Below are 16513 nucleotides of genomic sequence, written 5' to 3'. Positions count from 1 at the left end.
GAGTGCCTTTTTCCAGGGTATATCTACGCCGCCCATGTTACAGCGCGGCCACGGCTGCGCTGTGACATAGGCAGTATAGACATGCTTTATCGCCGTGAGAGCTCTCCCCCGGGGATTAAAAGAAAAAACCACCCCGAACAAGCGGTGGTAGCTTTATCGCCAGGAGCACAGCTCCCGGCTATAAAGCACTGTCTGTACCGGCGCTTTTCAACGCTAAAACTTTTGTCGCTCAGCGGGGTGTTTTTTCACACCCCTGAATGACAAAAGTTTTAGCACTGAAAGTGGCAGTGTAGACACAGCCCCAGTCCTTAGTTTGTCACTTTGAAAGTGGTATAAGATAAACCGCTGTAACTGTAGTGGTGTAAACTACACTGTATACCAGAATAAGTATAGCAGTATAATTATACTGATATAGTTCTGCCAGTAAATTTCCACATGTAGACAAGCTGTTGTTCAAAAGCCCCTCCGTTTACATGTAGATCAGTATTTTTGCAGTGATTTCTCTAAAATATATATAAGTATATACATTTGAGTTCTTCAGAATTATTTTTTCTTTATTTTCATGGGAATGTGCCTGTTTTCTCTACATTTTTTACAGTGACATGTCTGTATCTGACAAGCCCAAATTGCACACAATCCAGGAGAACACAATTGGAGAGAGCAGTTGCTGCCTCAAAATCTATTAAGCTTGCCTTTGAAGGAATAATTTTTACTTAGTAAGGCCTTGAATCTATACTGTTACCAAAAATAAACTTTTTACCACTGTACAGGGTTTTTTTTAAAACAGTTCTGTAATTCTACTGATCAAGACAGTAAACTCAGTTTGCAGGTACTTGAGATCAGGCCAGGCTTTTAGTCTCAGAAATTCTTCCACTTCTTAAATTAGAGTCCCTTTTGCTTTGTTTGGAGGAGCCTAATCCAGCTAATTCATCCTGTCAAACTGACAAAGGGTCATTAACATAAAAGCCTGTGAGGATGTTAACACTGGACAAGTGCGTACTGGAAATAATTAACAAAAAGATTCACTCAAGAATTTTTAGAAACACAGCTATGCAATTTATTCAACTCTCAAGTCACCAGAGATTATTTTTAAGAGTCTGACCATTAAGGACCCGGTACAAAATCTTTTGGACGTTGAAGTCATAGTTCATTTCGCACTAGGCCAAAAAGAAATATGTGGAAATACCAATGTGTTCCCTTTAGTGCCATTAGGAAGAAGCAAGGTGTATTGTGTTCTGAATTCACAGTAAACCAAGATGGAATTTTCTCTGTATAGAGAATACGTATGGATTGTCATACTTTGTGAACAGCAGCGACTTTCATAGAGGAAGATGTCCATCAATATGTTGGGAACAGTTCAACATATCTGCATGGTTACAATGTGATGCAGAGGCAGGTGGAACATAACAAGTTAGTGATTACATGGACGTAAACTCACGTTCTTGTGATCTCTGCTTCTTTTCTAGGAAAGGTGTGTCTCAAAATACTTTCAATGATGTACGTTTTCAGCAGCACTAACTGTAGATCAGATAGCAACACGTCTTGACTGTCAAGTACCCAGGTCTTTCAGTGAGGGTATGGGTAAAAGTGTGACAGAAAATAAGCACTGAGTCCACCAGTGATTTTTTTTTCACTTAGCTTATGTATTTTCTCCAAGGTTGAGCTAGTACCATTAACAAAAACAGATAAGTACAAAGAAGGTAAACATATTGGTAGTTCTGCACTGGCTACAGAGGTCTTGAAACTCTGTTCATCTGGATAACAACTCCATTCACTTTGTTACTAGGAAACCATCTTCAAGGCCTGTTGTGCCATCCCAGTCCAGTACTGATTTTGCTCAAGGCATAACTGCTAAATATTAGTTACCCAAGAAGTGTCCCCCAGGATCATGTAATATCCTCATAGATCAAAAAAATCAGCTTTATCTTACTAGAGATTACGATGTGGTCTTTACGTAGGGTCATATGCAAAAAGTCAGTTCTCTTGGTGCTTCACCAGCTGGCATTCTAGAATTCTGACCAAAATGGCTGAGTAAGAGACTATCATATAGTTCCCTGAAGATCAGACAGTGGCTTTGGGGACAGTCTGAGAAGTCCTGAATATTGATGGTTTCCCATCCATATATAATTATATTCTTGGTGGGGCTAAATGCTCTAAATTAACTTGCTAGAAGTTTCAGAACATTTTATTTTATTTCCATACAGACTAGATTTTTAGTAGCTATTTGCTCTACATTATAATGTTCAAATTATGTGTCACGCTGTTCCTTACATTTTCTAAGGACAAGTTAGTATTGTAAACGCACAATTCCTTCATTTATCCCCAAAGTTTTCTTCTTTTCACTGAGATAGTGCGTTAACCCACTGTATGCTGAGAAGCCTACATAAACTAGATTTTAGGAGGAAAATAAAAATATACTTTGACAGTGCTTTGACTCTGACAGACTTTGTTTTTTATTCAAAAGATACAAGTTGCCAAAAGCTCATTTCTGCACCTAGGTGGATTTCAGAGTGCATATTGCAGACCTGTGTGGCTAAACAAAAGTCTATTCGCGAATTAATTAAGGATCAGTTTACTTTCTCTATAGCAGTTTCGTGGGCAAAGAAGGCCCGTGCATCAGTTGTTGTAACTTATCTGGATACCATGTGATCTTTGCTTTTATACATTTTCTGGACCCTACAGTCTAGATGTCCAGTTGATACATCTTTCAAATTAAGGTTTCTTCAAGCAGTAGTTTCAACTGAAATTGAATAGTATTTTTTTCATTATCTAGTCATCTTCCTCGCACCTGCTTTAAAAGTTTCTATTGTCTGGAATAATGTGGAAAGGAATTAGAGGTAGTAAAATTTGACCAATCTGATCTAGTTTGTGTGATTCCTTTATTCCTTCCACATTATTCTAGACATCCCACTCTTTTTTGGAATTCCTTAATTTAAAAACATTTTACTCTATTATGAGAGGTCGGATGGTGATGTTTATTAGTACCTCACATTTTTTTTCCCTAAAAATTATTTGTTCCAGTTGTTTCCTTATACATCGTTCAGACACTACTGGTGTTGAAAGAATCTCCTACTGATATCTTGGTCATCAGTCCCCTGCCTTAGGGATGACAAAATCTGATTGGGTCTCTATATATACTCTTCTTGTGGAAAGCATAACCCTATTGTCTGGAATAATACGGAAAGAGTCATAGAAACTAAATGATCAAAGGTAAGTCAAAATTTATCTTTAGCACTTGTGAATGGTTTTAAGATTGGCAACACTGGAGACTGAAGCTCTCTGTTTATCTACAGAACACACAAAGAAAATTATCAGTTGTGCAAGCTTTCTCATACTACATTGCAATGTGCCTCAGAACTGATTGATCTGGAAGGCTCCCCTTTAATGGTGAGAGGGTATAAGTCTCCATATCTATTCAGACTTTGCATTCTTTGCTGAAACAGGCAACATAAGATCATTTTGTGATTTGGATATTTGTCAACAGGAGATTGGACAGACTACCATCATATTCAGCACATGCCACTGAAGAGCCTTCAGATGGTAATGACCTTCAGTTACTGATCTGATTTGACCTAGATCTAATTTGAGTGTGGCCTAGAAGCACAAAGCTATGTTATCCATTTTAGTCTTCCAGATCATCCAGGCCCCCAAATATTTTCTTAGTTGTAGGGTATATAATGCTGCCAACTGTCATGGAACACTCTGATTAAAAATTATATCATCTGTGCTCTAATATCATGGACGTTACAGGGAATCCATAATTCTGAATTTCCTCACTTTGATCTCAGTACTAATGTTCTAAAGTGGTGTTTTTGCTAGTTTAGTGTCTTTAACAGCAGTCCAAATTGCAGTTTCACCCTTTTGTCTGAGTAAAGGGGTCTCCATAGACTTGCTTGCATTAAATATCAACTAAGTTATGTATAGCACAACTAACCTTTAGGGTTACCGGGTTATTTATATACCAAGGCACTGAGAACTCCTTACATTCTTCTTTTTTACAATTGTTTTTAAAAAATTAAAATAAAAAACATTTTCTTATGTTTATTTCCTGGATGTGACGAATAATGAAAAATAAAATAAAATACCATGTTTTTCTTAACATTTGCGTCAGGTCATTGGGAAAAAATGGAGGGAGGGCTTAGCCTGGTTATTGGATGAAAGAGTTTCTTGTGTAGCAGAAGGAAGAAAGGGGTGTTATCTGGTGTCTACAAAGGAACAAAGACTCCTGAGGGCCTAAGAGACTGTTTCATTTAGAGAGGAAACAGGAAGGACCCTAGTGTGAAGATTGTTTTATTGGAAAAAAATCCTTCTGTATTAGAGTATATAAAACCAGAAATTATTTTATTTCTAGGTGTGATATTTGGAAAGGGACTTGTTTACTACATAGGCAACCTTCTTTCTCCAGAGCTATTAAATGTAAACTATAAGTGTGATATCACCAGAAAAGGAGCTGCAGCATTTTACCATATTAAATATGGGGCCTCGCTGACTTAAAAAAGAGAAGTTAGCAAATATCTTAAGTGTATTGAAGTGTCCTTTACCCTTTTTAGCACATAACCTTTGAAGTTTCAACTTTAACAGGTGTTTTGCATGGTATACAGTTTTTTTAAATCTGCTTTGCTGACATAGCAGCAATACTGTGAGGCAATGTCGAAGACCTAACTTTGGAAACATAACCTCAGTTTCATTTCCTCATCTGATGAGGACAAAAACAATTGTAACCTCATGGGGAAAATGCAAGTTGCCCACCACACACAATTTTAACTCTGTTACATACAGTTGCTAAAGTTCATGTTATTTTTTTCCTGCCTTCCAGCTTAAATGTCACAGTCAATCAAGTTGCTATTTGTTTTGTGCGTGTTCTTAAGTACAGGGTGAAGTATGTAATCCTAAAACAGGTATAGGGTCCCTAGATTCTTGAAGGCTCTTCAACCAAAACAGTTTTCTGAAACGAATAGAGATTTGTTTTATGCACTGGGGGCTTTCTCCTGGCTGCTCTGGTTCCTTGTCAGGTCAGCAATGACATGAGCTTCTACAATAGCCAATGTTATGAGCTGCTCAGGGATGCAGTCTTTTCTGTCAAGTTCTAAAATTAATGTATGTAGCTCCCATTTCAATGAAAATCTTTTTCTTTCTGTTTTATGTAAATACATAGTACTTACCTAACATCTTTCATCCAGTTACCTCAAAGTGCTGAACAAAATAATTCACAATATCCCTGTATAATAGGGAATTACTGATGTGCCCATTGTGAAGATGAGGAAACTGAGACATTGAGCATTATGACTTTGTCCAAAGCCACATAGCAGGTCAGCAAAAACAGGGTAGGGAATAAAACCCAATAAGTCTGACTACTTGTCTACTACTTGACTACTGCTGCCTATGCTGAAAGCTCATACCTTCATTTGAGGTCACTTGTTAATAATGAAATTAATATGAGCAAAATGGGTGGGTACTACACTTTAAAAAAACCCTTGCATATCATGGTTGCAGCTGCAGTTCTGACAACTGTAAAGTTTTACATGTGTTTTATATTTGTCTTGCTTGTTGTTATGCAGTAGCTGTGTATTTTTTGTACATACTAACTATAATTAGGAAGACAAGGGGGCCATTTAGAAACTGTTACCCAAGCATTGGAACACTTCCTTCAGAAAAAATGAGGAAGCTGATTAGTACATCAGTTTCAAGTCCATTCTCAAAATGTTTCTAGATAATCATTTCTGGTTTTGGTCATATTTTTTTGTAGTGCTAAATATATTGATCAGAATATGTAAATAGCTTTGGGAATTTTTTGTTTAGGGTGTTTGAGCATTAACCAGTAATAAACTTAAATATATTGTTTGGTTAAGTGGAAAAAATGCTGAAAGAATATATACTGGTACTTTCTTGTAATTGCAGGATACTGTTGAATATTTTTATGAGTTGATAATTAAAGAAACGTAAAAGATTAATTTTGATATTGAGAATATACAAACAGGGCTGGCCTTACCATGAGGCAAACTGAGGCGGCCGCCTCAGGTGCCAGACTGTGGGGTGGGGGGCCACTAGGACCCAAAATGTATGCTGGGGCATATGTAGTCTCTCTGCTCTAGATGCACAGAGATGGTGGAGTGCTGTGCTGGAGGAAGGAGGGCACGAGACAGGCAGGCAGGAGAAAAGGTGAGAGGGAATAACAGAAAGCAGCAGGAGCTGCAGGGAGAGAGAGGAGGAGGAGCCTCTTATGTACCTCTCTAGCACCCCCAGGAGCCTGGACTGATTAACACCAGCTTGTCAGAGAGCTTCCTGTTTCCTGCTGCTTCCCTGGACCCCCTTGAGGAGAACAGGCAGTCAACTGAAGTAGTAGGAGCCAGTTAGGCCCTTAAGACACTGATATTTTCCCTCACTCAGGCCCTGCTACCAGCCTGCTTATTTGTCCCCTTCAACTGAGTGTTGAGAGCCACTATAGCTGGCACAGAACAGCAGTCATGAGTGAAAGAAGAAAACGCCCCTCTGGGGCAGCATTCAAAAAAAGAAAGAAAGCAAAGGAAACTTTTCTATCTAAGCACGAAGGAGCTCTCCTGAGATACATAGACACAAATGTTCACGGTGAGCCTTCTGGCCCCAGTGAGGATGTGAGTGGTGAGGAGATGCCTGATCTTCCAGTTAGTCAGAGTGCAGGTGACCTGGCAGCTACTGCAGCATCCATATCTCCATCTCAGATGGATGTAACCATGCACATTCCTGAAGAAAAGTGTAGATAAGAGAGGAGTGTGGTGGAGGTGCAAGAAACAGCTGCTGCTAAGTTTAGTTCCTTAAGTCTAGATGATCCAGGACTGTGGGCCAACTTGAGCAGTAGCCTGAGGGACTTCCTTGTACTGCATGGGCCACAGCAAGTGAAAAACTTCATGTTCCCCAAAGACAATGAAAATAAAAGTTTCCATCCAATACATTACTGAAATCCCCAATGGTGACAAAGTGGAGAGGCCATGGCTTTATGTACTCAAAAACCCAGAATGCTGCATACTGTTTTTGTTGCAAATTCTTCCAGTCTACTGTTTCAACCACATTGGGTTCTACAGGAACAAAGGACTGGAAAAATTTGGCTAGAAATCTGGCATGCCATGAGAAGGCAGCAAATCACCAGAGAGCATTCCATAGGTAGAAAGAACTTGAGATGAGACTAAAGTTAAAGGCCACCATAAATGTCAGCATCAAGAGAAGATTGCATCAGAGTCTCTTTACTGGCAAAATGTTCTGAAAAGGCTCATTGCGAGAATGCTTGCTACCCAAAACCTAGCACTGCGTGGCACTTCAGATCAGCTGTATGTGCCAAACTATGGAAACTTCCTTAAAATTGTGGAGCTGATGGCTGAGTTTGATGCTGTGCTCCAGGAGCATTTAAGAAGAGTCACCACCCAAGAAATGTACACACACCACTACCTTGGAAAAACAATTCAAAATGAGACCATTACAGTTACTGGCAACAAAAGTCAAACAGAAGATTGTGGCAGATCTGAAGGCAGCAAGATATTACTCTGTTGTTCTGGTCTGCACACCTGACATCAGCCATATGGAACAAATGACTTTAATGGTGCGTTTTGTAACAACAACAACAGAACCTAGTGAAAATGTCCCTGCAATGGTGACTGTCAGAGAGAATTTTCTAGAATTTATTGACATTGATGATACTACAGGAGCTGGTATGACAAATGTGCTTCTTAGAAAGCTGGAAGATACGGGAATTGCGACAGCTGACATGAGAGGTCAGGGCTACGATAATGGTGCTAACGTGAGAGGAAAGAACAGAGGAGTGCAGACACAGATTTGAGAGTTAAACCCTTGAGCTTTTTTTGTCCCATGCAGTTCTCATTTATTGAACTTGGTGGTCAGTGATGCAGCATCAGCTTCTAGTGAGGCTGCTGAATTTTTTAATGTAATTCAAAGCATCTATGTATTTTTCTCTGCATCAACTCATCGATGGCAAATTTTGAATCAACATCTGGGAACATCCTCTCTGACACTGAAACCACTTAGTGCCACATGATGGGAAAGTCGAATGGTGGCGATAAAGCCTATCAAACACCAGATGGGGAAGATAGATGATGCCATAGTTGCTATTATGGAGGATAATGCTATGACAGGAACTGTTCTTGGGAGAACAGTGGCAGAGGGAAGTGGAATCACCAGAAACATACATAGCTTCAAATTTCTGTGTAGCTTAGTGTTGTGACATGACATCCCGTTTGGAATAAATGTTGTAAGCAAGAAACTCCAAGGTGTTGACTTTGATATATCTGGAGCAATGGAACAACTGGACAAAACAAAGTCATACCTACAGTCTTATCGGTCAGATGAGGGATTTCAAAACGTTCTGAAGAGTGCACAGAAGTTGGCAGAGGAACTTCACACTGAAGCTATTTTCCCACCCATTCAAGAATACAACAGTCACCAAAGAAGAAGACATTTTGATTACGAGGCATGGGATAATCCCATAAGAGACCCCAAACAACCATTCAAAGTTGAATTCTTTAACCAGGTGCTAAATTGTGCAATACAGTCAGTTGAAGAACGTTTCATGCAGCTCAAGGAACACAGCAGTATATTTGGGATGTTGTAGGATATTCCAAAACTCTTCACTATACCTGAAGAAAACCTACACCAGCAATGCAGGGCACCAGAGACAGTGTTGACGCGTGATGACATGCGTGATATTGATGCGAGTGATTTAGGTGATGAACTGAAAGTCCTTTCAAGATACATTTCAGCAGGATCAACTCCAAAGGCTGTTCTGGAATATATGTGCACAAATAAGATGACTACCCTCTTTCCAAATGCTTTTGTTGCTCTGCACATACTTCTAATGCTTCCTGTAACAGTTGCCAGTGGAGAACGCAGCTTCTCCAAGCTAAAGTTAATAAAAACACATCTACGCTCCACAATGAGACAGGAGAGGCTGGTCGGCCTTGCAATCATCTTAATAGAGCATGAGCTGGCCCAGACTGTGGACCTTCAGCAGGAAGCAGTTCAAATCTTTGCAACCAAGAAGGCACGGAAAGCACCCCTTTGATTATTCAAACAGCTAAAAATGTCAGTGTTTACTGTGCAGACAAGAAAAGTTACATTTTCTGTTCAGGCGTTTGAAAGTTAAGTGTTAATTAAAATTTTTGAACAAGGCATTTTAAGTTGTTAGTTCTCCTTTACTGGGGTAGGTAGCAGAGCAGTACCATGAGAGGAGTAGAACAGGAAGAAGTCAGAATTGAGACCTTTCAAAGTTTTGGCCCAAGCGAGGGGGCATGGGAGCATCATTTGAGCTCCCTGCCTCAGGTGCCAAAATGATGTGTGCCGGCCCTGTATACAAATGAATTGACTTTATTAACCTAAAACAAAATGAGACAAAAAATCAGGCTGTATCTTTCAACTTCCATGTTGCTCGGCCTCCTTTCTCCCCTCAGAGTCAGTATCAATGTCAAAAACGGACCAAAAAACCCCAGAAAATGCCTAGACTTTATAGAGGCCATCATCAACTCAGTCAGATCACAAGCCTACCAACCAAGGGACAGGTTCCAGACTCCACAAGAACTCAAACTCATGTAGCCAAGAGTCCTTTAGTCATGGCCTGGACTAGCCTATTTCTCCTGGGCCTCATTTTCTCATCATGTCAGACAACACCACGACTGTTGGCTACATCAACAAACGGGGGCACAAAGTTGAAGGCTCAAAGCAGAGGAGGTTACTTACTCTAACTAGAGGTTCTTCTACATGTTTTCCACTTCCCGCCCTCCTTCCCCTCTGTTGTGGATCTGTTGGATTTGTGGTGGAGAAGGAATTGGAGGTGCAGTCAGTCTGACCCACACTTTATCACCTTGTATGAAACCATCAGTCAGGGAGCATGCACGGATCAGTGGACACGACTTTCAAATTCTCCGGCTCTGGACACATGGTGCGCATGCATAAAGCTCTCAGAGGCCTATAGATAGGGATCACAAATGTCTAAGAACCTCCAGTTACACGTAAGTAACCTCCTCATCCAAGTAGCTCTACCATTAAGCTGAAGGAGACTCTCCTATAAGCAGTGTTACTACCAGCATCGATATCCTCTACATGGATCTGTAGGCACTCAGTGGAAAAAACCATATGATTGTAAGCAACTTGGTAAGCTTGGATTCCATAAATGCCCTACCTCAGAGGCTTGTAGGGGCAGTGTGCTGGAAGAGAAGCTGAGCCCTGATTAGGGGGCGGGGCTTCTCTGACTAGGGGTCCGATAAAGGTAACCAGCCAGTCAGGCAGCGGCACAGACAGTTGCAGTGGCACAGGAGCCAGCAAACAGAGCTGTAAACAGGGGAGTTTGAGCGGGAGTTCTGTTGGAGGAGTTTGGGGGAAGACTAAGAGCCAGGCAAAGGAACAGACAGGCTAGTGAAGGGGGTGTGTGGTGTTCTGGTTGTGTTTTCGTGCTCACTGGCGGTTTGTTTTGCTGTGGGTGTGTATTTTGGTTTGGTTTGTGTTCCCTAGACTAACAGGACTTAAGTGGGAAGGCGATGACAGACACAGAGGCAGCAGTGGTAGTGACCCAAGTAGTGGAAGACACAATGAAAATGACTGGATGTAGAAGCTGTGGCATGTACATGATCCTGGAGGGGGTACACGAAAAGAATTTCATCTGCATGAAGTGCCGCCTGATAGAGCTAATGGAAGAGAAGATCCTAGGATTGGAGATGCAGGTGGAGACTCTGGATGAGTTTAGAAGGGGGTTTGAGCAGATGATGGAGCAAAGACATGAGGAGGCTGAAGGGAAAGGCTCAGAGTTGCAGATGGAAGCAGGACCGAAGAACTCTGAGGGGATACTGCTGGGTGAGGAAAGAGGACAGTGGAAGCATATGACTAAGAGAACCAGGCAGAGGAAAAGACAGGGCAGTGAAGGAGAAATAGAGCTCAGGAACAGGTTTGCGGAGTTGGAAAATGAAGAAGGGGCACAGCAGGTGGTCACTGAAGGTGAGAGGGCAAGGAAAAAGAGAAGAGCAGATAGTCCTACTGGAAGAGGGCAAGAGTCAATGGAGATAACACCAAATATGAGCCCCCGGAGGATACAGGATGGGTTGCAGAGGACTGCAAGGGGCAATGGAAATCGAGAGGACTTTCGGCCAGATGGAAAAGGGGATAAACTGGAGAATCACACCATCGCCAGGAAAAGGCAGGTCTACGAGATTGGGGACTCATTGCTGAGAAGAATAGACAGGCCTGTACAAGAGCTGATCCAGAGAACAGAAGGGTGTGCTGTCTGCTGGGTGCTAAGATACGGGGTGTGGACCTGCGGCCGAAGAGGATCCTAACGGGAGCGGGAAAGAATCCATTGATTATCCTTCATGTGGGAACAAATGATACAGATAGATTCTTGCTGGAACGTATCCAGGGAGACTATGCCAGGCTGGGGAAGACGCTAAAGGAAATTGAGGCTCAGGTGATCTTCAGTGGGATTCTGCCTGTTCCTAGAGAAGGGCAACAAAGGTGTGACAAGATTATGATGCTCAACAGATGGCTCAGGCAGTGGTGCTATAAGGAGGGCTTTGGAATGTATGGCCACTGGGAAGCATTCATGGACAGAGGAGTGTTCTCTCAGGATGGACTTCACCTGAGTAAGGAGGGAAATAGACTTCTAGGATAGAGGATGGCACAACTGATCAAGAGAGCTTTAAACTAGGAATTCGGGGGAGATGGTTGGAGATGTCCAGGTAATCTCCATGCCAATTATTCTTTCTGAGAGAGAAGAAAACGAAGTAAGAAAGGATACAGCCATGGGTAGGAGAATGGATATAAGGCAGAAGGGCAGTGTACATATCAATCTAATAGGTAATATTGGCGGTAGAATGTCAGTGCCCAATCGGGTAAAGAATGTGAGTGAAGCCAAATGGCAAAAATTAAGATGTGAGGAGCCTAGATAACAAAATGGAGAAACTAGAGCTACTGGTGCAGGAAGTGAAACCAGATCTTATAGGGATAACAGAAACATGGTGGAATAGTCATCATGACTGGAGTACGGGTATTGAAGGGTATGTGCTGTTTACGAAAGACAGAAATAAAGGCAAAGGTGGTGGAGTAGCATTGTAAATCAATGATGAGGTAGATTGTAAAGAAATAAGAAGTGATGGAATGGATAAGACAGAGTCTGTGTGGACAAAAAATCACACTGGGGAAGAAAGCTACTAGAGCCTGCCCTGGGATAGTGCCTGGGGTGTGCTATAGACCGCCGGGATCCTATGTGGATATGGAGAGAGACCTCTTTAACGTTTTTAAAGAAGTAAATACTAATGGGAATTGTGTGATCATGGGAGACTTTAACTTCCCAGATATAGACTGGAGGACAAGTGCTAGTAATAATAATAGGGCTCAGATTTTCCTGGATACGATAGATGATGGATTCCTTTACCAAGTAGTTGCTGAACCGACAAGAGAGGATGCCATTTTAGATTTGGTTTTGGTGAGCAGTGAGGTTCGAGTGATCATGAGCTAATTCAGTTCAAACTAAATGGAAGGATAAACAAAAATAGATCTGTGACTAGGATTTTTTATTTCAAAAAGGCTAACTTTAAAAAATTAAGGAAATTAGTTAGGGAAGTGGATTGGATTGAAAAACTTATGGATTTAAAGGCAGAGGAGGCCTGGAAGTACTTCAAGTCAAAGTTGCAGAAACTATCAGAAGTCTGCATCCCAAAAAAGGGGAAAAAATTAATAGGCAGGAGTTGTAGACCAAGCTGAATGAGCAGGCATCTCAGAGAGGTGACTAAGAAAAAGCAGAAAGCCAACAAGGAGTGGAAGATGGGAGGGGTTAGCAAGGAAAGCTACCTTACTGAGGTCAGAACATGTAGGGATAAAGTGAGAAAGGCCAAAAGCCATGTAGAGTTGGACCTTGCGAAGGGAATTAAAAGCAATAGTAAAAGGTTCTATAGCCATATAAATAAGAAGAAAACAAAGAAAAAAGAACTGCGACCGCTTAACACTGAGGATGGAGTGGAGGTTAAGGATAATCTAGGCATGGACCAATATCTAAACAAATACTTCGCCTCAGTATTTAACGAGGCTAATGAGGAGCTTAGGGATAATGGTAGGACGACAAATGGAAATGAGGATATGGAAGTAGATATTACCACATCCGAAGTAGAAACCAAACTCAAACAGCTTAATGGGATTAAATCGGGGGACCCAGATAATTTTCATCCAAGAATATTAAAGGAACTGGCACATGAAATTGCAAGCCCATTAGCAAGAATTTTTAATGAATCTGTAAACTCAGAGGTTGTACCGTATGACTGGAGAATTGCTAACACAGTTCCTATTTTTAAGAAAGGTAAAAAAGCGATCCGGGTAACTACAGGCCTGTTAGTTTGACATCTGTAGTATGCAAGGTGTTGGAAAAAATTTTGAAGGAGAAAGTAGTTAAGGACATTGAGGTCAATGGTAATTGGGACAAAATACAACATGACTTTACAAAAGGTAGATCATTGCAAACCAATCTGATCTCCTTCTTTGAGAAGGTAAAAGATTTTTTAGACAAAGGGAATGCAGTGGATCTAATTTACCTCGATTTCAGTAAGGCATTTGATACGGTTCCACATGGAGAATTATTAGCTAAATTGGAAAAGATGGGGGTCAATATGAAAATTGAAAGGTGGATAAGGAACTGGTTAAAGGGGAGACTACAGCGGGTCACACTGAAAGGTGAACTGTCAGACTGGAAGGAGGTTACTCGTAGAGTTCCTCAGGGATCGGTTTTGGGACCAATCTTATTTAATCTTTTTATTGCTGACCTTGGCACAAAAAGCGGGAATGTGCTAATAAAGTTTGCGGATGACACAAAGCTGGGAGGTATTGCCAATACAGAGAAGGACCGGGATATCATACAGGAAGATCTGGATGACCTTGTAAACTGGAGTAATAGTAATGGGATGGAATTTAATAGTGAAAAGTGCAAGGTCATGCATTTAGGGATTAATAACAAGAACTTCTGTTATAAACTGGGGACGCATTACTTGGAAGTAACAGAAGAGGAGAAGTACCTCAGAGTATTGGTTGATCACTGGATGACTATGAGCTGCCTATGTGATACGGCTGTGAAAAAAGCTAATGCGGTCTTGGGATGCAACAGGCGAGGTATTTCCAGTAGAGATAAGGAGGTGTTAGTACTGTTTTGCAAAGCACTGGTGAGATCTCATCTGGAATATTGTGTGCAGTTCTGGTCTCCCATGTTTAAGAAGGATGAACAGGTACAGAGAAGGGCTACTAGGATGATCCGAAGAATGGAAAACCTGCCTTATGAAAGGAGACTCAATGAGCTTGGCTTGTTTAGCCTAACTAAAAGAAGGCTGAGGGGAGATAATATTGCTATCTATAAATATATCAGAGGGATAAATACCATGGAGGGAGAAGAGTTATTTAAGCTCAGTACCAATGTGGACACAAGAACAAATGGATATAAACTGGTCATCAGGAAGTTTAAACCTGAAATTAAATGAAGGTTTCTAACCATCAGAGGAGTGAAGTTCTGGAACAGCCTTCCAAAAGAAGCAGTGGGGGAAACAGACATATCTGGTTTCAAGACAAAGCTTTATAAGTTTATGGAGGAGATGATATGGTGGGATAGCCTAATTTTGGCAATTAATTGATCTTCGTCTACTAGTGGTAGATATGCCCAATGATCTGTGATGGGACGTTAGATGGGGTGGGATCTGAGTTATTACAAAAAATTCTTTCCTGGGTGTCAGGCTGGTAAGTCTTGCCCACACGCTCAGGGTTTAGCTGATGGCCATATTTGGGGTCGGGAAGGAATTTTCCCCCAGGGCAGATTGGCAGAGGCCCTGGGGGGTTTTCACCTTTCTCTGCAGCGTGGGGCATAGGTCACTTGCTGGAAGATTCTCTGCATCTTAGAAGTCTTTAAATCACAAGTAGCTCAGACATAAGTAGCTCAGTAGCTCAGACATAAGTTAGGGGTTTGTTACAGGAGTTGGTGGGTGAGATTCCGTGGCCTGCATTGTGCAGGAGGTCAGATTAGACGATCATAATGGTCCCTTCTGACCTTAAAATCTATGATTCTATTATTCTAGTCTGGGACATCAGAGGAAGGAAAACCCTTGACCCTTTGAAGGATTCCACATAACCCTCCCCTCCTTGTGGTCTGGGTTCTGTGGCTGATTGGTTTGGCAGATGGGTGCAGTATAAGTCTGTTCACTCCCAGGCATCTCAGGGGAGGTTTAAAAGCCTTTTCCCCCTGCCCTGAGGCACCAGTCTGCACTGGGAGTAAAGCTTCCCCTCTCTCTCCCATTGGGATTAGAGTAGGACTCAGTTTCTGGGCTTTGTTGTGGGCACTAGTCTCCTTTTGGGGTTCATAATTTAATTTTTCCCTCAGTACCACATTGGCCTGGGCAAGGTGGGTTTTTTCACCTTTCTCTCAGCAGCCTGGGGACTGGTGGATAGGTTAGATTGTAAAATTAATTTCATTACAAATTGGTACATGCCCAGTGCAGGTAATCATTCAGTAGGGGCTCCGGTTCCCTGATGAATCGGAATTGGAAACGGATAAGAAGGCGGCATTTATAGAAGGTGGGGAATGGGTTGGGGTTCCTAACATCTGAGACATTGAGGAAACAGCCCCCTCTTCCCCACCCCTTAGCCCTCATACAAAGGGAGAGTGGCGGAGTCCCACCAGTGGTTTTGGGACCAGATTACATGGAGCAGGGGCAACCCTCCACCACCAGATAGATGGATTACAAAGGAAGGATGATCTGCACTGGACAAGTTGTTGCCAGATAGTTCTCAGGTTGTTACTTTATAAAATTGTACTACCAAGTTAAAGCATATTCCTGGTGTTTTGTCGTCTTGTGGTGCCCAGGAAAAAGCAGTCCAGCAGAAGTCTTTCTGCAAGGCAACTTTTAGTAGTGGTAGCATTAAATGGTGATAGCAGTTGAGTCCTTTAGGTTGTAATCCCTGTAGGGCAGAGAGCATCTTTTCATCTGAGTTTGTACAGTACCCAGCACTATGGGCCTGACTCAGGCTTTTGGGCACTACAATTGTCAAGTCTGGGCACATAAATGATGATAGATCCAGTGGTGGTGACAGCAGCTGTTAGCCAGACTCGTGATTTTCCCCAGATGTTACCATCAGTGCCTGTGAAGTCCTAAGGCTGCTCATGTAGTACAGACAAAGCTCCTATTGCCTTGAAAATTACATTTGCGGTTCTTCTGTAGTTCCTTTGCAACAGGGACCATTTGGGGATGAATGTACAGAGAGCGATAAAATGCATTTTATTACATTTGTTCAGTTTAACACATCAGTTAGTAATTGAGCAAAAGTAATCCTAAGAAAAAAGATTGCTTTTACTCCCTTGAAAGTTCAAGGGCATTGATCATAAAAATAATTGTTTTCATGGTCCTCTGTTTAATCACTGGTTCAAAACCTGCCCCCAAAACGTTAACATCTGATGTGAGTTTGTGTTGTAAGTATAATTCTTCAAGGATAATGTCCACACCATAAAAACATTAAGCACTGT

At 41.6% G+C, this 16513-nt stretch overlaps 1 protein-coding gene across 9 annotated transcripts in view; it reads left to right on the top strand.

Moving 5' to 3' along the window:
* CASK (calcium/calmodulin dependent serine protein kinase) overlaps positions 1–16513 on the top strand; it is a 425447-nt gene that overhangs the window by 263370 nt on the left and 145564 nt on the right. Inside the window, exon 1 of one of the 9 annotated variants that reach the window (XM_077817592.1) lies at positions 3124–3210. The exons of the other annotated variants lie outside the window; for them this stretch is intronic. Coding sequence (XP_077673718.1) covers positions 3201–3210 — 10 coding nt within the window. The 5' untranslated portion in view covers positions 3124–3200. Of the gene's footprint in view, positions 1–3123; positions 3211–16513 lie in introns of those variants that run through there. 9 annotated transcript variants of the gene reach the window in all.

Source organism: Eretmochelys imbricata, chromosome 1 (assembly GCF_965152235.1).
Source record: "Eretmochelys imbricata isolate rEreImb1 chromosome 1, rEreImb1.hap1, whole genome shotgun sequence".
Classification (NCBI taxonomy): domain Eukaryota; kingdom Metazoa; phylum Chordata; order Testudines; family Cheloniidae; genus Eretmochelys; species Eretmochelys imbricata.
This window is presented reverse-complemented; position numbering and strand designations above follow the sequence as displayed.